General features: G+C 32.4%; 1 protein-coding gene across 4 annotated transcripts; it reads left to right on the top strand.

Annotated features, from left to right (window-relative positions):
* Positions 1 to 1,837: 1,837 nt before the first annotated feature.
* On the top strand, positions 1,838 to 24,389 carry LOC118043714 (alpha,alpha-trehalose-phosphate synthase [UDP-forming] 1). 4 transcript variants are annotated; one of them, XM_073412568.1, is made up of 19 exons: positions 1,838 to 2,082; positions 6,662 to 6,706; positions 11,122 to 11,562; positions 11,817 to 11,914; positions 11,996 to 12,384; positions 13,217 to 13,331; positions 13,479 to 13,580; positions 14,196 to 14,346; positions 15,852 to 15,940; positions 16,713 to 16,761; positions 18,671 to 18,771; positions 19,490 to 19,677; positions 20,486 to 20,603; positions 21,387 to 21,563; positions 21,642 to 21,764; positions 21,844 to 21,931; positions 22,033 to 22,163; positions 22,271 to 22,369; positions 23,328 to 24,389. In XM_073412568.1, exons 3-19 carry the CDS (start codon positions 11,196 to 11,198, stop codon positions 23,709 to 23,711), a joined length of 2,769 nt encoding a protein of 922 aa, XP_073268669.1. In that variant the 5' UTR covers positions 1,838 to 2,082; positions 6,662 to 6,706; positions 11,122 to 11,195; the 3' UTR covers positions 23,712 to 24,389. The 4 variants fall into 4 exon arrangements, with proteins under 4 accessions (XP_073268669.1, XP_034907663.1, XP_034907664.1 ...); XM_035051772.2 differs by having other exon boundaries at positions 1,838 to 2,096; XM_035051773.2 differs by lacking the exon at positions 6,662 to 6,706 and having other exon boundaries at positions 1,838 to 2,096.
* Positions 24,390 to 25,619: the final 1,230 nt, after the last annotated feature.

The following is a 25,619-nucleotide window of genomic DNA, read 5'->3' as shown; positions in this document are numbered from 1 at the left end:
TTAAATGTACAATGTAAATACTATATTACTTTTTTAAAAAAAATATTTTAGAAGGTTAATCAAGAACAATTTGGTATTTTTATATTTTATATGCATAGTATAAAAATTATATTACCCTTACAAGTAAAATTTGCTAATCTATTTTACTTTTATAAAAGTATAGTATACTCTTAAAAACAATTTTTTGCAAGCTTGCATCCATGAAAATTTTTTATATTTTTAAACTGGTTTTTAGTTATTAACAAGTTGAATGGTGTGATATTATCTTTTGACATACATAATTATTATTTTAAAAAAAAATTGTCGGCGCATGAAACGCCTACACTATTGGTTTTTTTTTAATATTTTTTTGATTGATTTTTTTCTTCAATTTCATCCATTGTTATTTTGTTTTATTTAATTTTTATATTAAATATGATCATCATTATTTTGATTGTTGTTTTTTTCTTTTTCTAATTGATTTTTTTTTTCAATTTCATCCATTAACATTTAATTTCAAATTATTTTTTATATCAAATTTAGTCCTTATTTTTCTTATTGCTATTTCTTTTCTTCTTTTTTTTTTTATCCTTTTTTATTGTATTTTTTTCAATCTCATCCCTTATCATTTTATTCATAGTTCTGAAACTCAGCCCAGGGGGTCGACCTGGGGCTGGAACCGGGTCGAGTTGAAAAAAAAATAAATAAAGAAAAAACCTGGTGTGACCCGGTTGACCTGGCGGGTTGACATGGCAAAACTCAGTTAAAAATCCGGTTACAATCCATTGATTTTTTTTACTAAAACAAAGTCGTTTTGATTTTTTGTTTAAATAATTAATCAGGTTACTCAGTCAAAACCCGGAACCAAGCCTTGGATCGGGCCGAGTCTAAAATCTATGATTTTATTGATTTAGAATTTTTTGCGTTGTATTTTAGGGCTTGACTTTCATAGGGTTGGCCTCAGGCTCATGACTAGGGTCACAAATTTCGATAGTTAATACATGCTAACTTAGGTATTTTTAAGTATTTTTAATTTAATTTTTTAATTTTTCCTTTCAACATTTAATTTATTAAGAATTGGTGTTCATATTTTTTACTTTTTTTTTTCTATAGGTTCATCCCAATCTTGTGCCTAGAATCGCTAGTTAGTAAGTTAACTTGAATTGACTTAGATCATTTTTTTGTTATTTTTTTCTTTTAGTTTTTTTTTAATTTTTTTTTATTTGAAAGTTTGACTTCATAAGTTTATTCAGTTTGCTTTCGATAAGTAACATAGTTTTTTTTATGCTTTTAATTTTTTTTTGTTGCTTATTTATTGTTGTTTTATTTTTTTATTAGTATTATTTAAATTAAAATTTTTTATTAAACTTAGTTGAATCTCATATTATTATTATTTTAATATTTTAAAAAATATTTAACTATTCTTAACAATTCCTTTTTTTATATTGAAAAATATTTGGGCTAGCTTGCTACTTATCTTGGGCCCAACAAGAAAGGCACAAATTCATGAAGAAATGATATGAAAGTAACGAGAGGGGTCAATAATGGTTTTTAATGGTGTTTGAGATTGTAGTAATAATTATTTTTTATAATATATTTTATTTTAAAAATATATTAAAATAATATATATTAAAAAAATATTATTTTTGATATTAATATATCAAAATTATAAAAAATTAATTTAAAAAAAAATCAAATTTTTTTTTTTAAAAAATAAACATGCAGAGAAGGAATGAAAAAGCAGGGATCCTTAAAGTACTTTGAAGGAAAAAAAATTAAAAATTAGCGGTAAAGTAAATTCAAAACAGATAAAAAACAAGAAGAATAGATTCCCACCAAACCAGTGGACGAAAGCCACACTCTCTCTCTCTCTCTCTATCTCTATCTCTCTCTCTTGCCCGCCAAAGAAAAAAAGAAAAAAAAAATCCCACCCTGACGGAATCATGTCTCCTCGTATATAAATCTTTCTTTTACCACTTAATTCCTATCAATCTCTTTCTCCAACAAAATTTCTCACTCTCAATTTGCAAGCAGCCATTATATATCGAAGGAATCTTCGATGAACTCAGAGCTCCATCGAAGCAGCTGATCATCGTCGTTCATGTACGCATATCCTGGTTCGGCTTCCTCTCAGTCTTCAATTAAATATTTAATTATTTGTCTTTCTTCTTGGATTTTGGAAACTTAGCTTTATTTTTTTCCTTATGTGTTTGGCTGCTTTAATTAATTTCATGATCGAAAATCTTCAATGTTAATCAGACTGCAGATTCAATCAAATACGCATGATATATTCCAATCTTACATCTGCCTTTTAGTTTGTCGTCTTCGTATGTGCACAACACGATAAATACAGACATATTTAGCGCATGTTGAGTCCTTCTAGGCGTAGTCTATCAGTACTGATGGCTTATTTTCCTGGTTGATTTTTTCAATTTCCATATGATGCCATGTTCGTTGCTGTGAAAACTGAGCACCAATAACGGAAAGTGAAGTTTGAAAGTCACGTTTGTTTGGCTATTCTATTCTATTATGCGCGCGCGCGCGCGCACATCACATGCCTGTGATCTAGTCTCCAAAATTGACAAACAATATTTTCCAAGTAAGCCTTATCGTTGATGGTTTTGTGATCCAACAGAAAATCTTCCTTCTTCTTCTTTTTCTCTTTTTTTACAGATATATCTTAACCTGTTTAAAAGTCTGGTAAATTAACTCAATTGAACTGCAATGTCAAATAAAAACTTGGTTTCATAGTTTCCTAGTAGTATATAGTAAGAGAGGTCCACAATTGAAATTTATCCAACATTTAACGATAATGAAATTAATGTTATTAAATTTTAAGGTTGCTTCAAGTATTTATATAGAAATTAAAGCCAGTTTTATTAAAAGAATCCAAAAGTAAGTATTAAAATCCACCTAACCAAAAAAAAAATCTAAATATAAGTAGAAAAGGATATTAAAATCCAAAAATAATTAAAATAACAAAAATATCTTGTAGATGGAGTTCTGGACGTTCATCTGTTCTGGAGACACTTGAAAGAATATTACTTGTACCATATCGCATTATGTCTATTGTCTAATGCTTAAATCCCGTGTCTCATTATTCCTCCTATTCCAGTCAGTGTCACGCACAAATTACTTTCTTTTGAATCATGCCTGTTAGAGTTTTTTCTGTAGTGTGTTGGTAATTCCTTTTTAAAATATTTTATATTTTAAAATGTATTGAAATAATTTAAAAAAATGTAAAAAAAAAAAAAAATTAGGATTGGAAAGACAAAATGACTAGTCACGATTCCGAGTACGTTAGGTAGAGAGTTGGCGTTACTTGGCAGAGATTTGGCGTTACTTGGCACAGCGAGTCCCAATCACTGGAGGACATGGTGTGCTTGCAAATATCAAAAATATAAAAAAGAAAGTGAGTAGTATCAGGTCAACCAGGAGTCCATTTCTGCTTGTAGTTGCTGGTCATTCTAGATTACACCAAATATTTCCCTGCAATCCATCCAAGTCCAATATTGATCCATTGATTAAGAAGTTCATGAGGGTTTTTTTTTTTTTTTTTTATATAAAAAAATAGAACAATATAAATAATATGGTTTAAAAAGTTATATAATTGCAAATAGTATCCGTGACTCCTTTAAAAATATTGAATTTTTTAAAGCTATTCTAAATTTAAAAAAAAAATAAATATTATTTATTATCATTATCAAATAAATTTAATATTTTAAAATATAAATTCTCAATTATAAAGATAATACATAATATTTACAGGTTTTAAGATTTTATTTTTTAATTATGAAAAAATGTTTATTATTAATAAATATTATTTCATAAAAAAATAGACACACGTGATTTGATTAACTAAATTGCTGTGATTTTTTTTTTCCTTTCAAAAAATTACATACATTTATCTTTTTAATGAAAAAACTATTTATTAATAATAAATTATTTTTATAATTACCAAATAAAATGTTAAAACCTATGAATTTTAAAATATTATCTTTTAAAAATAAATTAATAATTATCACAGTTGGGATAAAGATAATAGATAATATTTTTTAAATTTAAAACTTAAAATAGTTTTTTTTAAATATATTATGTATGATTCTATAAACTGTATTATTTTTTCAATTACTTTTTCAACTGTCCTGTTTTTCAATATTTTATTTATCCTGTGCTACTAAAAAAACTTCTCTAAATTTCTTAGAAGTTGCTCGGTGGATGCTCTGGCTTTTATGTTTCCAGACTTGACTATTAAAAACTTAAAAGTGCTCTGCTGCAGCTTTCCAGATTATTTATCCTAACGGTCCTCAAATAATTAATTGGCATTAGGTAGTGCTCAATAAATGCATGAAACGGAAGAAATCAGAATTTCTTCGAAAAAACTTGAGTCTTTTTGGTTCTAGCACATTAAGAAAATACATGATAAAATAAAACACTGAAAGAAATATCTATAAAAATAGAACGGTTTAGAAATTCGTGGATGATATTTGTGATTCATGAATTATAAGTATTATTTATAATTTTTTTAAATTGTAAAGTTATTGGATACATGATTCATTAGAGAGAGAAAAATAAAAATAAAAATAAAAATAAAAATAAAAAAGGCATACTAAAGCTATGATAATGACATCATCATTATTGTTGAAAAAATTTTGACAAGACTAATCCAAGTGACCAGAGTGGGTCACATGAGCGGTCTAAAGACAAGTGAGTCCCAACACCTTTGGACCCCTCGTGTGGCCTACTTTGTTCATCGTTTGTAACTTTATTTGATGTCGTTGGATTTATCTTATCAAGATCTTTCTAATAGTACTAGTAATATCATCATTGGAGTTTCAGTGTGCTTTTAAAGTTTTTTTTCTTTTCTTTTTTTTCCTCTCTCTCTTCACATGGTACAGGGTGGAGAGAGATAGAACAAATGAAAAAAGAATATCAAAGACACACCAAAACTTCAGTGATGACATCACTAGTATCGTTGGAAAGATCTCGACGAGACGAATCTAATGACACCAAAATAAGTCACAAATGATAAATGAAGGGGACCATATGAGTTGTTCAAGGGTATTGGAGCTCACTTGTCTTTGAACTGCTCATGTTGTCCACTCTAGTCATTGTTGGTAACTTTCCAACTGTAATGGTGGTATCGTTATCGGAGTTTCAATTTGCCTTAATAGTTTTTTTTTTCTTTTTTTTCTCTCTCTCTTTTTCTATTGAATTAAGCATCCAATAATTTTATATTTTGATAGAGTTGTATATGATAATTACGACTCAGAAATCACACGCGTTATTTGTAATTTTTAAATTATATTATTCTTTTAAAATATTTTTTTGCACTTATATTTTTTTTTCCTATGCTAGAAACCAAAAGTACTAAAAAAATATGATACAAATGTTCATGATACATGAAAGTCTGCTTAAAGGGATTGTGCAAAGCGAATAGGTATTGATGAAAAATAATTAGAAAAATTAACCTACGTTTGTCAACTTGACAATCATACTGGTATATGGTTGTTCTATCTTGATTGATAAGATAATAGTGTTCTTAAAATTAATAGTCTACCCGATAATTTAGAAGGTATCTGAAATCAATTCTCAACAGTAAAATTTAATTATAGTATTTAATTAATAAATAAATTGAATTCATATATTTAGAAGAGATAAAATTTAGTTTATTTTTTTTCTATATAACCCTCATTATCTTTATTTTTTTTCTTTAAAAGTCTTTTAAAAAAGAGTGAAATATGTATTTTGAATTAATTAATAAATATTAATTACGATTATCTAAATTATGTTATTTTTCTAAATATTTATGTTATGTTGTTTTATCAAATTTTTAAAAGTGCTAAAAACCAAAAAAAACTCCATTTATGTCCCACCTGGTCATTAGCTCATATCACAAGTGACAATTCTTTAAAGAAGTTTTGGCAAATACTCACGTCCCCAATTTATTTTTCGGCAAGCCTTTTCTGACCTTGAGATCTTTTTGTGTTTTTTACCGGCTGGTTGAGAACTGGGATTTTACGGTGAAATTCAAAAATTGACTATTGAAAAGAGCAAGTTACAAATGAATGGCTTAGATCATCTCATCAGTTGATCATGAGGCCTTTGGGTTAGGGACAGGGTATCTTTCCTAGCGGGACCCATAAAAATCTTTGAGTACCAAACCTCTTGCGTGTGTGAGAAATTCATGGCTTTGCTGCGAATTCCTGTCTAGGTGTTTGTTGGTCTTCACGGGCTCTTCTACTCGAGAATCCCATGAATGTATCTGACAGCAGCAATGATACTAACGTCCACTTGCCTTTGTTTGGCAGAGAAAACACCAAGTTGCCTGCGAGTATTTTTCTGTCATTACCTGGTTTAGCTTCCATTTACCTTGTTCTGTTCATTTATTATTTGATTTTATATTTAAATTTTTTTTTGCTGTAAATTAAAATGTTTTAATATTTTTAAATTATTTTAATATGTTAATATAAAAAATAATTTTTTAAAAATAAAAAATATTATTTTAATACATTTTTAAATAAATAATATTTTAAAAATAAGTGCAACCAGGTGAGTTCACATGTTTTATGATTGGTTTTCAATTACTTCAATTTCAAACGAGCGATGGGGAAGTATAATTCTTCGATCTATCAAGTCATAGATATATTAATTTAGAGATATTTCTGCTGTCGCTTCTCAGGACCGAAAAAGTATTTTCCTCTGCATCAACATGCCAATGAAGAAGGTAAACGCTCCCAGAACAGATTAATATGGTATTATTTTCTGTTAACATGCTATTACAAACAGCATATTTATTAGAATCCAAATTTCTATGCTCATGAATTACTTTCTGGATTATCGATGTCATCTTGATTGCATCCGCTTTACCTGTTCTTCTCATTCTCATGAGCAATTCTTTTTGGCCAAGGCATTTTTTTTGCCCTGAGCATGCTTAGAATATGCACCAGAGTCTGTTTTCAAACATTATGTGCCGAGATTAGAATTCAGAGCAGGAGAAATTGAAGTTGTCGTTGCGTCTGTGCATTCACCATGCTTTAAAAAATCCAACTAATGAGGCCAATTAATGATGGAATAGACAAAGTTCTGATTGGGATTTCAATAGCTATATAGTGCGGTCCACTTAGCTTTCAGATGATCATTTTTTTTTTTTTAATTACGTGAGCTTTTTGGTTTACCGGAATGTGATTGTGGTGGTTTTTATAATTTTTTTTTAAATATATTAAAATAATATTTATTTTTTATATTTTAAAAAAATATTTTTGAAATTAATATATTAAAATGATTTGAAAACACAAAACAATATTAATTTAAAATAAAATAAAAATAAATTTTTTCAAAAATATTTTTAAAACACAAAAACAAATATATCTGTACTTTAATAGTGCCATGACATATGATAGGGTTTGGTGTAAAGCTTCACGTGGTGTTTTTTTAATAAAAAAAATTAAAATTTAACATATTTTTAAAAAAGATATAAAAATATTATTTTAATATATTTTTAAATAAAAAATATTTTAAAAAATAATTCACTATACTAAACACTAACTGCGAATAATGGTGTTGGCATAAAAAGTGACTGCCACTAATGATAGGGATAAACTCCACATCTATTAGTATACATCAACCGTTTGGATGGTACATATGGTCTATTTTTTTGTCAAGTCATGCCCCCCCTTGAGAGAAGCATTCCTCCATGCTCCAGGTCTCCTTTTAAGTTGTACGAAAAAGATGATTTAAGAAATCCTGAATTTCCTAATTAATCTCAAATCAATTTTTTTATCTATTAATATTATATTGTTTGGTCTAAGTATTTAATTATACAAGAAGTAGAGTCCTTAGTAATTTCCCCTTGCAAATCAATTGATTACACACACACACAAATTTTTTTAACACGAGATGCATGTTGGATTTGAGTTGAGAATGAATGCTCATGAGGAGATAAATTCAAAACCAAATATAAAAATTCTTTTATATTTTTAAGATGATAAAGAAGTTATTCCTAGAAAATACAAAAACCTCTCTATCTAAAGATTTTAACATTTAATGGGTTATATTCTCTATGATTTTACAATTGATTTTATGAGTTTATGCGGTTTGATTCTATCCGGATGAGCTTTTATAAACTCTATTTATGAAATAACTTGTATTTACTCAACAATTTCTCCTACTAGAAATTATTAGGTAATCTTGTCTACAATAGAGTGTGTGGCATGATGGCAAGTAGATTTCTACTCGTCATATCAGCTGGCTGCTAATAATTGCAGAACACTAGCCGATACATCACCGTTAGCCTTTTCTCTGTGGGGATTGGACGAGAAATAAACCCCAACTAAAAATCTCGTCTCCTCCTTGTCCTTGTGCTTTCTGAAAAATGGCCACTGTCTAAAAAGCGCGGTTTTTCCTGTTATCCCCCGGAAATGTTTTTTCCCCCCTGTGTAGCTAAGTCTTGATTTTTTTATTTTAATATGTGTATTTGAATTAATTTACATTGTAACTCAACTAATTCTATAAATCTTAAAAATCTTTAATAATCCTAAAAAAAAGCCTAAAAAAAGTCATGATTTTTTAGCACCTCTAGTAGGTGGGGGCAGCTGGACACCACTCACTTAGCTAAGCACTTTTCAGAGCATGTATGTAGCCTGTGGCTGGCCAGGACACCGTCATTGCCTTTTTATTGGGTCCATTATAAGTTCATGATTGAATCAATGCCTTGGTGGAAAACGATATTATTTCTAGCCATCAGTTGGCCGCTTACGTTTAATAATCTATTTCTACATGCAACCGAAGCTATTGGTGCGGTATGGTTACTTCTTCTGCTTCTCAGCAGTTTAATAATCTTTTCGGATGTGGATCTGGGGGTTGAAGTTGACATCATTTTAATTAGAGGGGTGAAAATAGTAATTAAGTTTGTCAGGAGTTAAAAATTAAGTTTGTGCGTCCGTCTTCTTCTTCAGAAGTTTAGTCGTAGAATCTAAACTTAAAAATCACCACACCAATCTCTTAGTTTTATAATTCTAGCCGTCAAAGTTTCAACATTTTGTAATAGAAATACATTAATCATGCGTATAAAATAGTTGGAAATAAATCCTGCAATGAAACTCGCTTGGGTAAGCAGCAGGAAACTCGGAGGAATTCCCTCTCAACTACTGAATTAAAAAACGAATAGGAAATCTTTAAAGGGATTTGATTCATGGAATAGGAAATCAATTTTTTTTTTAAATAATATCATCTTGGTAAAAAAAAATAAAAAAATAAAAGTAAAGTTTGTTCTTGTGTATTTCTCAATAAACAATACATTATGGAGTTGTAAGTAACCAAGTATGCTAGGAGATATTAATGCACCCATCTGCTTAATTGCTTTAACGCGAAGTCTGGAGACTTTTTCCTGAATTAAATAATATGATTACTTGTTCAGAGACGTTGGATTGAAGGGTTTCATTGGAGTGTTTAGTTGAATAAATAATTAGGTTAATTTAATTGGATGATCTTCAAACAATATTTTGATCTTTACATTAAAACTCTTGTTATTTTGGTTTTGGGTATCCAATTAGATTGTGTGTGTGGCACAATATAATTTGTGCATTTTTGAGTGAAAAAGAAAAAATGATGGCACCTCTGATTTTTTATGTAATTATTATTATTATTATTTTGTCCCACAAGTTTTTTTTTTTTTAATTTTTATTACTTTTTACCATTGAACCTGCAATAAATTTGCTCTTACAATTTTCGAAAACGAGAATAATATAATAAATATCATCAATAATAAATCTACGCATAATTTCTCTACTTAAGGCAATATAATTTTCTTGGTTGCTAATAATGCAAGAAATTACTAAAAATGTTGTTGCAAATAAATAGGCATTATAATTACAAACCCCAACAAATAGGCATATCAATTAATTAAACCAAATGATAACTGAATATATATATATATTGAATTTTTCTTTCTTTGTTTAAAACTATTTTCTTAATCTTTAGCGTTGATTGTTTAAATAATGAATACTTATCCAATTCTTAGGTCAATATTACTCATTAATCTGTATCATCTTTATCTGTAACAAAATATTTTACATAATTAATACTAAAATATTTGTTAGTTATCGTGGTAAATGATATTTCCTTAAAAATCAGACCTCAAATTTTTTATTAATCACATACCTTTTGATGGTATAAAAGATTGTGTATTATTATTTTTTTAAAAAAAACACAATCCTTGCATGGCTTCTGAATCTTGATGCACCCTATAAAGCTTGCACGGGGATTTTGTGCTCCCTCTCGTTTTTCTTTCTCCCGTCTCTCTCTCTCTCTCTCTCTACTTGAAACCCATCTTTATAAATTCAAATATAGCTTCACAAGTGAGTGAAAAGATCAGTCTTTTTCACCGAATCCTTGTTTTTTTTTTGTAATCCCCGAAAGTCTGGTGCCAACTGTCAAGCTAGTTCTTGTATTGCCTGCCTAGGTGGGTTATTGATGCCGTTCTTGTTTGAGTTGTAATTCATGTTTTGTGTTTGGAATATCTTGGATTCTTTTGCGTTTGTGTTTTTAAGCTCAACTTGATTTTCAAGTTGGAGGAAGTGTTTAGTAGTATTTCTGTTCATGCAATGTATTTGCCTTTTCAACTGAGTGAGAATAAACAAAGAGAGCTCTGTTTTTGTGTGCTAAATTGAATTGCTTCTGTGGATCTTATGATTCTTCTTGTCCGCGCTTTGCCAATCTGTCAGTCTTGCTTTCATGAACTGGAAAAAAGGGTGGTGATGCTTTTTTGGATATTTGAGGTTTATTTTTTGAATGAGAAGGTTCAAATATTTTGGCTTAAATAGCTAGGATTTTTTTTGTAGACCCCATTTTTGTTGCTTCAGTGCTATTCTGTGGATCCCATTCTCTGTTTTATCTCTTTCTTGTTGCCTTTATGTCATTTTGTGTTTGTCTTGTTTGATGAATATGCAAAAGATGCTCATGCCATTTATTTCAGCCCGATAATTGGATTTTATACAGCCGTAGAAATGTGTTTCACTCTGTTTTTTAAGATGTGACAATGATTTGATGTAGTTCTCTTAGTTTCTTACTTGCTAGGACTGAGATTTTTGTGTGGCTTATAGGGATTACTGAGCACTTAATTTACTTTCAAACAAAATGTAGGAGATTCAATTGCTCTGAAAACACCATTATCCCATCAAATTGTTGATTGGAGGTTGGGTTACTAAAGTGAGCGTATGCCTGGAAACCAGTACAACGGTAACTCTACCCTTAACTCAGGTCGTGTCGGACGGCTCTTAAAGAGAAGAGAGCAAAAGAGAAGTAACAGGCCTGCCTATTCAAATGAGGTAACTGATAACCATAGAGGAACTGAACCATGTGAACATGATTTGCGCACGCGAGAAGGTGACAGCTTAAACAATTCATTTATCGAACAATACTTGGAAGGTGCTATAGCAGAGGGATATGAAAAGCTGGATGTCAGGCCTTTAAGGCAACGGCTGTTGGTGGTAGCTAATAGACTACCTGTATCTGCAGTTAGAAGAGGTGAAGACTCATGGTCTTTGGAGATAAGTGCTGGGGGCTTAGTCACTGCTCTTCTAGGTATGCAATTACATTGATTTTTGTTATAACCATTTGATGGAATGGAGAATAACAATACATGTAGTGGACCCCAAAGTAATTGAGACTAATAATACTCGAGTTGGGTTTGTCATTGAAATTATTCATTCTTAATGTTCAGGCTTCTGTATCTCCTCTGATTTGTTCTCTACTTAATTCTGTATTTTATCTTTGTTGCATTTTCTCATTCCTCTTGTGATCATGTACCTGATGTGTTTCGGACAACGTTACCCAAGGTGTAAAGGAGTTTGAGGCGAAATGGATTGGTTGGGCTGGAGTTAATGTGCCAGATGAAGCTGGCCAGAAGGCGCTTACTGAAGCTTTGGCTGAAAAGGTAAAACTTTCTGTGCCTGAAACCTTTTGAACTTGACAAATCAAAAGTTTCTGATTCTCTCCTCTTCTTCAATTATTGCAGAGGTGTATTCCGGTATTCCTTGACGAAGAGATTGTTCATCAATATTATAATGGCTACTGCAACAATATATTGTGGCCCCTCTTTCATTACCTTGGGCTTCCACAAGAAGATCGACTTGCCACGACCAGAAGTTTCCAGTCTCAGTTTGCTGCGTATAAGAAGGCAAACCAAATGTTTGCTGATGTGGTGAATCAGCACTATGAGGAGGGTGATGTTGTCTGGTGCCATGATTACCATTTGATGTACCTCCCAAAATGCCTTAAGGAATACAATAATAATATGAAAGTTGGTTGGTTTCTCCACACACCCTTTCCTTCTTCTGAAATCCATAGGACGCTGCCATCTCGATCAGACCTACTACGTTCTGTTCTTGCAGCCGATTTAGTTGGGTAAGTTTCACTTATGTAATGGAAGTCTCTTAAATCATATATAGCATTCCATTTTAGCTTTGCTAGTATTGTTGATACGGTTAAACATTGACAAGGGAAAATGGCTGGATTTGTAAATTGTTTGAAATTCACTTAAACTAGAATGGTTCATTCATTCATCATTTCCATATTTTGCACCCTCCACCTGAGTTAGTATCTCTTGTGTTCACTGTACACGTAATTAATGTAAGGGACTTTATTTCTGTTCCTCTTCTGAACTCCCTTGTCTATTTAGAGACAAGTGCGAGTGAAACCTAATGCTCCAATGAGATTCCTTGTTTGTTATTTTTTTGTGGCAGGCAAACAAAAAGTTGAAGTGCATTTAGGCTTGAAATCATCAGATTGAACTTTATCTGAGTTTTGGTAGTTACAGTTAATGAGGGAAGCTAGAGGAAAATTAGTAATTTAGGAAAGGCTTCCATAAATAACTGACTGCTCTGAACATTTTGATGTACGGTCTTTAAAACTAGCATTATTGAATGAAATATGGAGTGGTTCTGTGTCCAGGGTTTGTATAGGTAGGAATCTAGAACTAGGGTTATCTTTAGTTTGACATTAAATCATTTGGTTTTAGAGGCCACTCTTGGTTGTTGAATATAACAGGAATTTTGCTTTCAAACTCACTAATATTTTTTTGATACTGCAAATTAATTTCATGGTAACATGAATAGGACCCCTTTTCCTTTTGTTTTTTTTTTTTTTTTTTGCCTCAGATGTAAGAGCATTCTTGCAGTATTTGCTAAGACTTATTATTACTCACGAATTTAACTTAACATGTTAATTTTTTCTCCAGGTTTCACACCTATGACTATGCAAGACACTTTGTTAGTGCTTGTACTCGTATTCTTGGGCTAGAGGGCACACCTGAAGGGGTTGAGGATCAAGGGAGGCTGACTCGAGTTGCTGCGGTATGTTTGAGTAGAATTATTCATTTGATTTCCCCTTGCCTTTTTTCACTGAGTCACTCCTTACTTTTTGGGGTTGCACCACAGCATGAGCAAATAAGGTTCTACTCCTGTTATACTAATCATGCTCTTTCATCTTCTTGTAATCAGTTTCCCATTGGGATAGACTCAGATCGGTTCATAAGTGCTCTTGAACTCCCTAAAGTCCAGGAACACATTAAAGAACTGAAGGAAAGATTTGCTGGCCGAAAGGTAGATCTGATCTTTACTTGATTAAGTTCTTCATTTTCTAAAATATGGTAGTTGAAACCTATAAGTTTTTCAATTATGAACCTGACATTTATTGCATGAGTATATGATTTGAAGTACTTGAAACATATGTAGAAGGCATGAAATGGGATCTCTGATTTTTGTTGGCCATGGAAACTTGGAGAACCTCCAGTGCCAGCTGCCAAATCATACATAATTTGAATTTCTGTTTTATTTCATGTCAGTTGAATTTTGTTTCTCATGAACACTTGAACAGTCAGTTCTCATTACTAAAGTATTTGAGGGGAAAAAAAGAAGAAAAGAAGAAGATGGTCAGCTGTTTTTGACCCATATTTTTTAAAATGATTAACTAGCTCCAGGCTCCAGCACCAAGACTAGCATATTCTGAAATTAGCACTACTCCATAAGAACCTAATGGTCATTTGTTCTGATCTTTATAGAATTAAACCTTCATGTAATTATCTAAAGTCTTTTAACTTTTAAGGTTTAGGTTCTCTCACGCTGTCAACTTCACTGTCATCCCTTTTTTTCTCACAAACCATGTCATTAGATTATATTCTACTATCTCATTCCTGCTGAAATTATTATAATTAACAGGTAATGCTAGGTGTTGACCGCCTTGACATGATTAAAGGAATTCCACAGAAGATTCTTGCATTTGAAAAATTTCTCGAGGAGAATCCCGTCTGGCGTGATAAAGTTGTTCTACTACAGATTGCTGTGCCAACAAGAACAGATGTTCCTGAGTGTATGATTTCTAACACCCTTGATACAGTTCCATAAATGACATTAGTCACCATCATGTTGGCATTTCAAACTGACTGTTCTGTGGAATTCATGTCTTTAAGAGTTATGTTGTTCCATATGCCGAAACAATATATGCTACGAAAGAAAAGGTTTGGGAATCAAGTTGGATCTTCGCTCCTAAGCACTGGTTGTGTCCTATGTGTACAAAAATGTTCCAAATTGCACTGCTTATGTTACTATTTTTTCCTAAATGATAGAAGCTACATTTATATTTTTCTGGTTTTTTCTTTTTCAATTTTTCTCTATAGTGGAGGTCACTGTAAATTGAACCTAAGGTCTCTATGGAAATCCTCACCTCAGGCCTTACAACTAGAGTTAGCTCGAGCCTTCAGCTGGCACTCAAAAGGAAAATGAGGAATGTGAACATGAAAGCTGGATCTCAACTCTTGAGCATGCCATCATACCACAATTACATGAGGTTATTGCCCATTGCGAGTTACGTGCAAAATATTGAGTTGGGGTCAATTGATTTAGCTACCCTAATAAATTGGACATATTAAATGCCATTTTAGGAATTATTTACTCACATGCCCTTATATTTTCGTATTTTTTCTCATACAATCTTTTCTCACTTTTTGAAGGAAAATGTCAGAAAAATTAATTTTAAAAAAGTTAGAAAAAAATGAAAATTTCATTTTCAAAAATTAAAACAAAAACTTGAAAAGCCAAGGAAAATCCCAAAAGATATATAAAAAAAGGGTCTTGCTTGATGTGGGTTTTCAAAATTTTCACTTGTTTTCAATGTTTTTATATTTTTTATGATTTAGTTCATTTTTATATTGGGATGTTCCAAGTTCTTACTTTCCTAGTTTTTTCAATTCTATTCTTTATTTTTCATTTCTTTTTTATTTTCTAGGTTTTCCTAGTTCTATTCACTTTTAAAATTAATTTATAATTTTTTTTATGTTTCTTTGTTTTTTTTTTCTTTGGTTTGAGGGCATTATTTTTCAAAATTAGAAAAATGACATATGAGAGAAAACATATACAAGGGACAGAGGAGAGTGAAAAAAATGCATGAGAGAATGCTCCCAAATATATATAATGGTAGATAGTGAAAAAAAAGTGCTTATAGAAGTTAGTAACACCTACGAGATAACTCAAGATTTTCTAGTTTAGTAATAGTTTGTGTTTTGTAGTAGTTTTTTTTAACTCTTATCTCGTTATTATTCCCTTGATAAATTCATTGGTTACTTGGAAACTGGGTTTTGATTTCCTTAATTTCATTTCTTCTGATTTGTCATTCGAGGTGCATCGATTTTTTTTGTCTTCTATTGTATTTGTATCAGCAACGTAAGGCTTTATTGATTTCGATGTGCTTGTTGTTGTCTCAGCCATGATAACAGATTATTGACTATTGACTCTTAGCCTTGTGTAGCATTCAAAACTGTGGCTTTTGTGCCTTCTCGAAAAAGATAAATCAGTAAGTTTTTCTTGTTATATTCACAGATCAAAAGCTTACAAGCCAAGTTCATGAAATTGTTGGACGCATTAATGGCAGATTTGGAACATTAACTGCTGTTCCAATACACCACCTGGTATGTTTTTGATTTTTCAAATCAATGTTGGATTATAAATGAAAATTTTGAGGTGCATTATAGATTGCTTGTTGGCTTGACAAATTACTATTTGAAAGGAGTAAATTTATCATTGGCTGTATGTTGATCTCATTTCTAGCTTCTTGCGATACTTTTTAGAAATGAATCTCTTCTGGAAATTTACTTGTGTCTAAACCAAATACGTGAATAAAATACCTAGCCACCATAAACATTTTGACTCATATTTGAATATAAAAATAAGAACTCATGCAGATCTCTGTTTCAGAAAAAAAAGATGAGCCAAAGGGCGTTTGGCCTTCATATTGAAAGGAAAATCCTGGCATACGAAGCTATAGCCAAACATAATTGAATGTTTTTACATTCTATGTCCAACTGAAGTGGAAGCCATTGAGAAAACGTTTTGAGAAAACAAAAGGATTTTATGTGGGAGAAAACAGTTTTTGTGTGCAAAGGTTTTTTCAGGTCTCAACAAAACAATACAGTATGGGGGGAAAAAGAAAAAGAAAAGAAACAGATAACAAGATGCCAGTTTTTGAGCTGCGTGGTTTATAAATAAGAGGAATCTGAAGACCTTGGCTAGGTTTCTGCTTGCCTGTGGGAGATTTTATTGTAGTATTAGAACTTCTTTAAAAATTTATACTCTGCTCTTGAAAAAATGCCTTGTTTTTCTGAGTCATCTTCTAATGATTTAATCTTGCATCTGGGGATCATTAATGGGAAATTCCTGAAGCAGTTTCTTTTGTGCTTGCAGGATCGCTCTCTCGACTTCCCAGCCTTGTGTGCTTTATATGCAGTTACTGGTAATTTTTTCATCCTTTAACTTAGGTTTCCTACTATCTTCATTTTTTTTGGAATTTTTTTTATATTTTTTTCTATTTCTGCATAAGATTAACCTTAATAATATTTCTGCAACTGAAAACAATGGAGCAGCCAATATTAGTGGCTCTTATTACCAATTGTCAAATATGGTTTCACTAAAAGACTCTTAATCATGATGCCCTTATTTTAACCTTTATAGACCTGTTTTTAAGAAAATCTTATCTCTAACTTAAGCTTTTACCCACAATTGACACGTATCTTATTAAATACAGCTGGCATGTAAGAGATAAACATTCCTGTTTTGGCAACTACTATGTGGCTAAGTGCATATGGGCAGCACACAAATGTGTTTTATTGAAATATTTTTGACCTATAGATTGATCATGTGCTATAATCTTCGGAGTTGGATGTTTATTTCCCTGAATTTGGTTAAGTTTCTCTTCTGAATTTATTTAATTTTCCCCCATTTTCTTTACCAGTCATTTTAAAGTTTTTAATCCTTCTTACCATTTCCACAGTAAATCTTGCTATGTGGCAATGAAGTATCAAACAGAACAAATTCTCCTTCATTTAGAAGCACTGCAGATTAATTATTAATGATAAATGTAATGATAACAACAACAATAATGACAAGGTAAAGATGGAAATGACAGCCAATACTAAAGTTCGCATCCTTGCTGGTTATTCAGACTGCAGCCTATGTTTCAAACTCTTGCATCAGTTAGAAGCCACCTTATTTATTGGACGGCAACAGAATCCTCATTTAAAACGGTTCTTATCTGAAAAGCCACATAGCACACATTTGTATATAATGGAATGGATGTGCAAGTGGGAGCGCGAATATTTCCTGATAGCTGCATTTATATAAGCAGGGTTGGGAATGACTTCAAAAGCTAAATCATCAGAAAAGCTAAATAATAAGTTTAATCTTATGAAGTGGAATGCAACTAGAATATTATCAGTTTGACACATCAATTTGTGTTTGTGCACTGTCTGTGCTTGTGTGTGTTTAGTAGCATATCCTTTGTGCATTACATTCTACTTATCAAGAATTGTTACATAAATATTATCAAAACCCAAGACAATGACTACGACATGATGATACTAAAATTGACATCACTTTGGTTTTTGTTACTGCAAACTGTTCCAAAGGCATTTGCATCTCTTGGATGTTAGCTCATTATTAGGACAGATATGGAGTTTGTTCAAGACAATGTTCATCTGAACAGCCACGTCACACACACTTTTCTAAATGGAGCGGACACATACATTTATGCATGCACTCGCACGCGTGCGCACATGTTTGTATATATTTTTATGAGCAAATCTTTTTGTAAGAAGTCCTATTTGTTCACAAGTTATGTTATTTACACATTCATATTGTACTCTGCTCATCTTCACTATTTGAATATGTGCCTTTCCTTATGTATTAACTGCTATAACTGGAAATGATATACTTCCAAGCAGGATTTTATGCTATTGTTTAATGTTTGAGTCTCATCTTCTTATTACTTGTGAAATGCCATTCTTCCAAGAATTGACTACGAAAGTATGCCATCTGTTCTAGGGTACCACATGGTGTCAGATTTACAGTCAATTCATGAAGTTAGAAGATTTGAAATCAGACAATGTATAAATATCAAATTGTCAGTAGAGGTCTGGAAATGCTTTCATTTTAGACTTTGGGCAAACTTCAAGAACTAGAACTTTGTCTCAGAATGTTGACAGTGTTAATCACAGTGAAAATCCACAATGTTTTCTCCTAAAAGTGAAAATCCCACTAGTTTAATAGTATTGTTATGGGAAATGGAATGAACATACAAGAAACCTGATCTGTTTTGCAGATGATAATTTGTCATTCCCCATAATGTTTTTTCTCTCCCTTTGCAGATGTTGCTCTTGTAACTTCTTTAAGGGATGGAATGAATCTCGTCAGTTATGAGTTTGTAGCATGCCAAGATTCGAAGAAAGGTGTGCTCATTCTTAGTGAGGTAATTACAGATGAGTTAAAATGTGTGATGTCTGGATTTTATCTAAAATTTGTGATGTTGTTTATCTCTTGCAAGTGCGAAAACGTAGTTTTGTTAGTCTTGTCGTTTTTTTGTAACTATTGGTGTATCCTTTTAATGGATCTCTTTCTTTTTATTGCCTTAACGTTTTGGCTTGACATGGCTGGATCTGACACCTTCCATGATGTTTGCTCATGTAGCAACAAGCAGCAACTTTCATAAACATAATCACCAATTGCTGGGAAAATAAATTTAATGTTGAAGTTAGTGAACAAAAGTTTCTTTTTCTTCCGAATAACTAATGGAGGACATATATCAGTTCTCGAAATATATCACAAATTTTTTTTAATTCCTGTGAAATAATTTGGTAAACAATGAGACTGGAATTCCCACAAACGTCAGATGCAGAAGACTTGGTTTTTAAATTGTAGTATATGATTTTGACTTGTACATGATTCCATAGTGAAGCTCTATGATTTTGATCTAAGCAATACACGTGGAGTTATTTATCTACCGATGACCAAATACAAGCTCCATGAACACCTAACCTTGATGCTGTGTTTTTCTGCATTGATTTGGAATGAAAATCAATCATTTATTATAAATTGTCAATAGCTGTATATTTGAATAATTACTATCTGTATTTTATGGATTATAATCTCCCAGTCTTAAAAAAAGCAGGCCTTTTGTATTCTTGTAGTTTGCAGGTGCAGCCCAATCTCTAGGTGCTGGAGCAATCCTTGTGAATCCTTGGAACATCACTGAAGTTGCTGATTCAATACGGCAAGCTCTAACCATGTCCCCTGAAGAAAGAGAGAAGCGACATCGCCACAACTTTGTCCATGTGACAACCCACACTGCTCAAGAATGGGCTGAAACTTTTGTGAGGTACACTTGTAATAGCAGAAATTATCTTTGAGAAAAAGACCAAAAGTACTTTAGGTCTTAAAACCTTTTTGGACATCGGTAACTAGGTTGTTGATAATATTTTTCTATTGTAATTAGGAGGCTTATGAGTTCACAGCATGGAAGAAACCTGTTAAATGAAACCCCCTTGTGCTATCATAACCTTGTCCTAAAGAACTACCTTCTTTCTCTGATGCAATGCATCAGAGTACACACTTCTATTGTGCTTTTACGCACTCGAATTTGAGATATTGTGTTTCATGATATTCGCTAATCTGGCTGCTTGCTTCACAGAGAAGGCTTCTTTTTTCATATGCATAAGGTTTTGTGGGAGACCTTGCAGGTTTATTCTTTAGCACCTATGAAGGAGGATAGATTAAGTCTGGATAAGTGAAATTGATTTCAATATTATGGCCTTTAATCAGTTTTTTACTTTTGAATGCTGTTGGTGCATGCTAATAAATGACCATACCACATGTGTATAGGGTGAAGTATAATTGGAAATAATTGATCAGTACCAATAACCTTTAAATAGTGATGAATAGACTCGTTAAGTATGTGAAAATGAAAATCTTCTGGTGTTTTTGTTTAGCAAATATTGTCAAGTATGATATTGCTAATAATCATAATTCAACTTGGAAATGCGTAGTACTGCTGTATGAAAACTTTAATATTTAATGTGGCTATTTTGATATTTTGCAGTCTTTATGAAAACAAGAATAGAAATTTCCAGCTTTTCAACTTTCATTTTGTGGTGCTAAACTTTGATTTTTGAATATTTTCCATACAGTGAACTAGATGATACAGTTATCGAGGCACAACTAAGGACCAAGCAAGTGCCACCTGCACTTCCAGAAGAAGATGCAATTAGTCGTTATTTGCAGTCTACTAATCGATTGCTCATTCTGGTATGCTGCTTTTTTTACATATATAATTACTGGTTTGCTCTTTTTAAGTTTGAAAAAAATCATTATGTCTCGGTTCAAAATAAGAAATCCTGTTACAAGTATATTTTGGACACATGCCAGAATTTGTGCGACTTTGTTCTGTTAGGAATCTAGACAATCTATTTCTAGTGAAAGAATTTTATGTCCTTCATTTTAATTTTTTCTTTAGCCTGTTAATGGTATTCTGTGTCCCAGGTTGTAGAGTATGCTGAGCCAACACTCACACACACACCAAACTAATGCAATTAAATAAAACATTAAATCACTCAAGGTTGAGCTGAAAATGGAAGTTTTAGATCTTGGAGAAAGCACCAATTTCTACCTCTATTCCATGCCTTAAAGCCTACTAGCACCGTATTAAAAATTGCATCTGAATTATGTTGGGTGAAGCAGCCTTGCAGTGATGGATAAGGTCAAACTTCTCATCTATTTTACATGGTGATCATCATGGCATCACCCATTGCCTCAATGATCAATAAATTCGTAACAAAATGAATTCATGACATGAATATTTCTGCTATTTTTCTGAACAAAGCATAACCTTGGAACATATTAAATAGGAGTTACCTGTCATATTAAACATGTGGTTTTCTTCTTTCCAGTATGATATATTGAAATCCTAACGTGGATTTTGGGAAATTTTCATCATAGTCTAATATATGGTTTATGTACCTGATTTTAATTGTTTTAAAAATGTTTCTGTGCTTGCTTTCTGCCTTCAAATGATTGGTGTGGACACTACAGGGATTCAATGCAACATTGACTGAGCCAGCGGACACTCCTGGGAGAAGAGCTGATCAAATTAAAGAAATGGAACTTAAATTGCACCCAGAGTTAAAAGAAGCATTGACAGCACTTTGCAGTGATCGAAAGACAACCATTGTTGTTCTCAGTGGGAGTGACCGAAAAACATTAGATGATGTATTTTCTCTATTTCACATTAATTTCCTATTTACCCTGTTATGAAAATGTCTTAACCAAGTGTTATCTCTTCCTCAGAACTTTGGGGAGTATGACATGTGGTTGGCAGCAGAACATGGAATGTTTTTGCGACTTACAAAGGGCGAATGGATGACAACAATGCCAGAACACTTAAATATGGAATGGGTTGACAGTGTGAAGGTGCTTCTGTTATAATAGTGTTCATTTTTAATTATCCCTTCTTGCCTATAGCCATATGACACATTTCACTTCTTTTCAGCATGTTTTTGAGTACTTCACAGAACGTACTCCCCGATCACATTTTGAACGCTGTGAAACATCACTTGTATGGAATTACAAGTATGCAGGTACGTGTCTTTTTGGAATTTGGACCAGCTAAATTTTGAAATTTATTTATCTCTGCTGCTTGCTTCATTGTTGTTTTGTTCTGATATTACTATGATGGTAGATGTTGAATTTGGGAGGCTTCAAGCAAGGGATATGTTGCAACACCTCTGGACAGGCCCAATTTCAAATGCCTCTGTTGATGTGGTCCAAGGGAGTCGATCAGTTGAGGTTCGAGCAGTTGGTGTTACAAAGGTAACGATATGATTGATATAGTCAAAATTATTGACGCCACTAAATTTTTTCATTGTTCTAGTACAATACTTGTTTGTCCTGTATATGACAGCTTTGTATTTATTCAGGGTGCTGCTATTGATCGTATACTGGGAGAGATTGTCCATAGTAAATCCATGACAACACCAATTGATTATGTCCTATGCATTGGCCATTTTCTGGGAAAGGTAATTTCATCAACTTTAATCTCTCTAGCAATATTAAGCAGAATCCTGGGAGACCAAAATCTCAATCTGATGTTGGTTTTCAAGACTTGGTGTATGTACTTGGATAAGTGGTGATCATGCTGGATTTATTTTACACATTGATTTAGCTTTTAATAGGCTTATATTGTGTCATAAATGGGAATTATTGTGCATTTTATTAAGTCGGAAAACTGAAACTATTAAATTAACTAATGTGATAATCATGTTGCAAAACTTTCTTTGCTGGCAGCTTGAGTAAACTTGCTTGAGGATTCAATATGACAGCAACGACAATGCTTTCTAAATCATCTTTTTTTAAAACCCTTCTTAGATTTACTTCCAAGATGCACGGAGTACCCTTTGCCCTTCAAATGGCTCATTAGCTCAAATGTCGAGCATTCATGTAAACCATTCTTCATCTCCGTGTGCATTTTTTTTTTTTTGGAAACACGGGGTATTCAGGTTAATTTACGCGCACTACGACTAATCTCCGGACCTACTGAACATCCTGCAAGCCCAGTAGGCAAGTAAGGCACCGCGGGGGTGGCAGGCTGGTGCACAGAGAGGATCGAACTCGGGACAGTCGCAAGGCAAGCCTTGCAGTTGACCACTGAGCTAGACCCTCAAGTGGACTGTGTGCATATTTCTCAAATATGGTATTGGTCATTGATAGGATGCACATAAACCTCAGATGTCAGATCTATCTGACCATCCTCTAGTCATGCTAATCCTCCAACAGCCTTGTTCACAGAACACCTTCTGGAATTTAGTTGACTATTAACTGTTTGCAAAACCCGTTCTCAATTCAGGCCTTAAGTAGTTCTTCATAAATTAACCGTCTCTGTCTCATCTACTGTTCGATGGAAAACGTGTCTCTTGATTTGGTGTGCTTGCATTTTAATTGGTGGAATCTCAATGTTATCATGTTCTTGATCACCAGGATGAAGATGTGTACACCTTCTTTGAGCCAGAGCTCCCTTATGATAGCTTAGCTGTTGCAAGAACTAAGCAAAATGATGGACTAAAATCGCCCATTGATAGACGACCTTCTATGAAGCTTCCAGCCGTTAGAAGCGTGTCTAAATCATCTCAAGGTAAGGCACAGCGACCTTTACTAAGTCCCGAGAAGAGAGCAGCGAACCACGGCTGTGGGAGCGGGCGACGGCCATCAGCAGAAAAGATTTCATGGAACGTGCTTGATCTCAAGGGAGATAATTACTTCTCCTGTGCTGTTGGTCGAACTCGCACAAATGCTCGCTATCTACTTGGATCATCAGATGATGTCGTGTCCTTCCTAACGAAATTAGCCAATGCATCTACGTGAGACAAGCAGTGCTGAAGTCGAGAAATGTTTCTCTCCTGCAAATGGTAAAGCATCCACTCAGAGTTCAAGAACCAGGTGTGGTTCTTGAAGGCAGGAATGGTGAGGCAACAGAAACAGTCCTCTATAGGTTCGGATGTTGTAACGTCAATAGTTAGCCTCACATAAGCAAATGCATGGTACCGAGAACCAAGAAAAAGATAAAAAGATAAAAAAACAAGAAGAAAAGAAAGAGCAGCAAGCCACCGCAGTGGGACCTTTGTTGAAAGATTTGGGGAAGATAACTCTTATAGCCTCAGCTTCTTCATTTCCGTTCTTTTGCTTCTATCGTTCCTAATGTTTATTTTTGTCCCAGATTTTGGAATGAGTACTCGCAAAAGAGCAGTTATGTTAGTAAATGAAGCTTCTTTGCTTCTCCTGGCGTGTGTACGTATAAGAGCTGTCATACCCTCTAGTTTATCGATTAAAGAAATACTGATATCCCTATGTAATGCTTGTGTGCTTTGAGTCCTGAAAACAGTGATACCGTCCTTCAGGGACCAGGCAGACATTTAGCCTGTTAAAAGGGGCATGTTTTCGGGTGCGAGTACGATGTGTAAAAAACAAGAGAACAATTGCATAGCAAGTTAATATTTATGTGACTTTTATACTTTGGTTGCATAATACATTATTTTTTTTTTTTATTAATGTGGGTGTTTAGTTTAGTTTGTGAGTACTTTGATTAATCTCATGAATCTTGAATTTAACAATTATATAAGTCTTCAATTACTTTAAAAAATTTTGAATTTATAATTATTGAGAAGTAAATTCAAGATGTAATCAATTAAGTTACTTTTTAGATATTATAAATACAGAAAGATATTATAAATACAGAATGTGAGAATGTTGTAACATAATTTTCTTTTAATATAATTAAGATGTATTACAACTGAATAAATATATGGTTAATTTATATAAAATTAATATCTTTATGTTTAAAGACCAAGACCAAGCTGGCAAAGAAATATCTGAAGCCCAAACTAATGAAAACAATCATGTTTTATCTTGTTATTACATCAAAATAAAATTTTAATAAAATATTCTAAAGGTTTTGTTACCTAAATTTCTAAAAAAAATTAGGTAACATACCTATATTCTACCTAGAAGCTTCTAATCAGGATTTTCTTTATTTTTCTTATTAAATATAGGATTTTATCAATTACAATTTTTTCTTGTATTTAAAAATCCTTGTAGGCTAATTTTTTCATATTAGGTTATTGAATTACAAACTTTTCAAAAAATATCAAAAATTTTTCTGTATTTCTCTACAGTTTCAAGTTGCAACCTTAGGATTTGAGAACCTTAATTTTTATTGATAATGTAGAATCAATTGGCAAGTGTGTGTAACAAGCATAATCAATCATATAAGTGCATATATGAAATTTATATGGTTCAACAACTCAGATCCACTCCATGGATGAAATGATAAGAGAAATTAATCGTAAGAAAGTAGAAAATTACAAGGTATTGCACAAAATTACTTTCTCGTAAAAAATTCTAAAGTAACCTAAAATTCATTTTTTTTCTCCTTTCTCTAGCCACCAAAGTGTAGAGAATGAAAACACTAACAAATAAGACTTGCTGTAAAATATAAAAACTTTAGGGTTTATATGGACTAAGTACATAAGCATTTATTTTCTCACTTGGACGCATAATTTAAGACAAACCTAATAAATTTCCACGTTTGCTTAAATTGAACCAATTTATGAAACCTAAACTCCTCTTTGATTGTCTTACCAAGAACCTCTCAAGTACTATGCACAAACTAATTAAATCTACGTAATGCTTGAACTTAATTGTAAAAATAGGCCTCATCAACATAACTGCAGAGCTCTTAGTTATAGCGAATTATTTCACTAATACAACACCATA

This window comes from Populus alba, chromosome 11 (genome assembly GCF_005239225.2).
Source record: "Populus alba chromosome 11, ASM523922v2, whole genome shotgun sequence".
Taxonomy (NCBI): Eukaryota; Viridiplantae; Streptophyta; class Magnoliopsida; order Malpighiales; family Salicaceae; genus Populus; species Populus alba.
The sequence above is the reverse complement of the archived record's forward strand: the minus strand, read 5'-3'. Positions and strand labels throughout refer to the sequence as shown.

Bases quoted from the DNA above. Each gene is read 5' to 3' on its own strand.
- LOC118043714 (XM_073412568.1), top strand. From the start codon at position 11,196: ATGCCTGGAAACCAGTACAACGGTAACTCTACCCTTAACTCAGGTCGT. The intron at 13,581-14,195 runs GTAGATCTGATC...TATAATTAACAG, and splicing joins AAAGATTTGCTGGCCGAAAG to GTAATGCTAGGTGTTGACCG. The intron at 22,370-23,327 runs GTAATTTCATCA...CTTGATCACCAG, and splicing joins TTGGCCATTTTCTGGGAAAG to GATGAAGATGTGTACACCTT.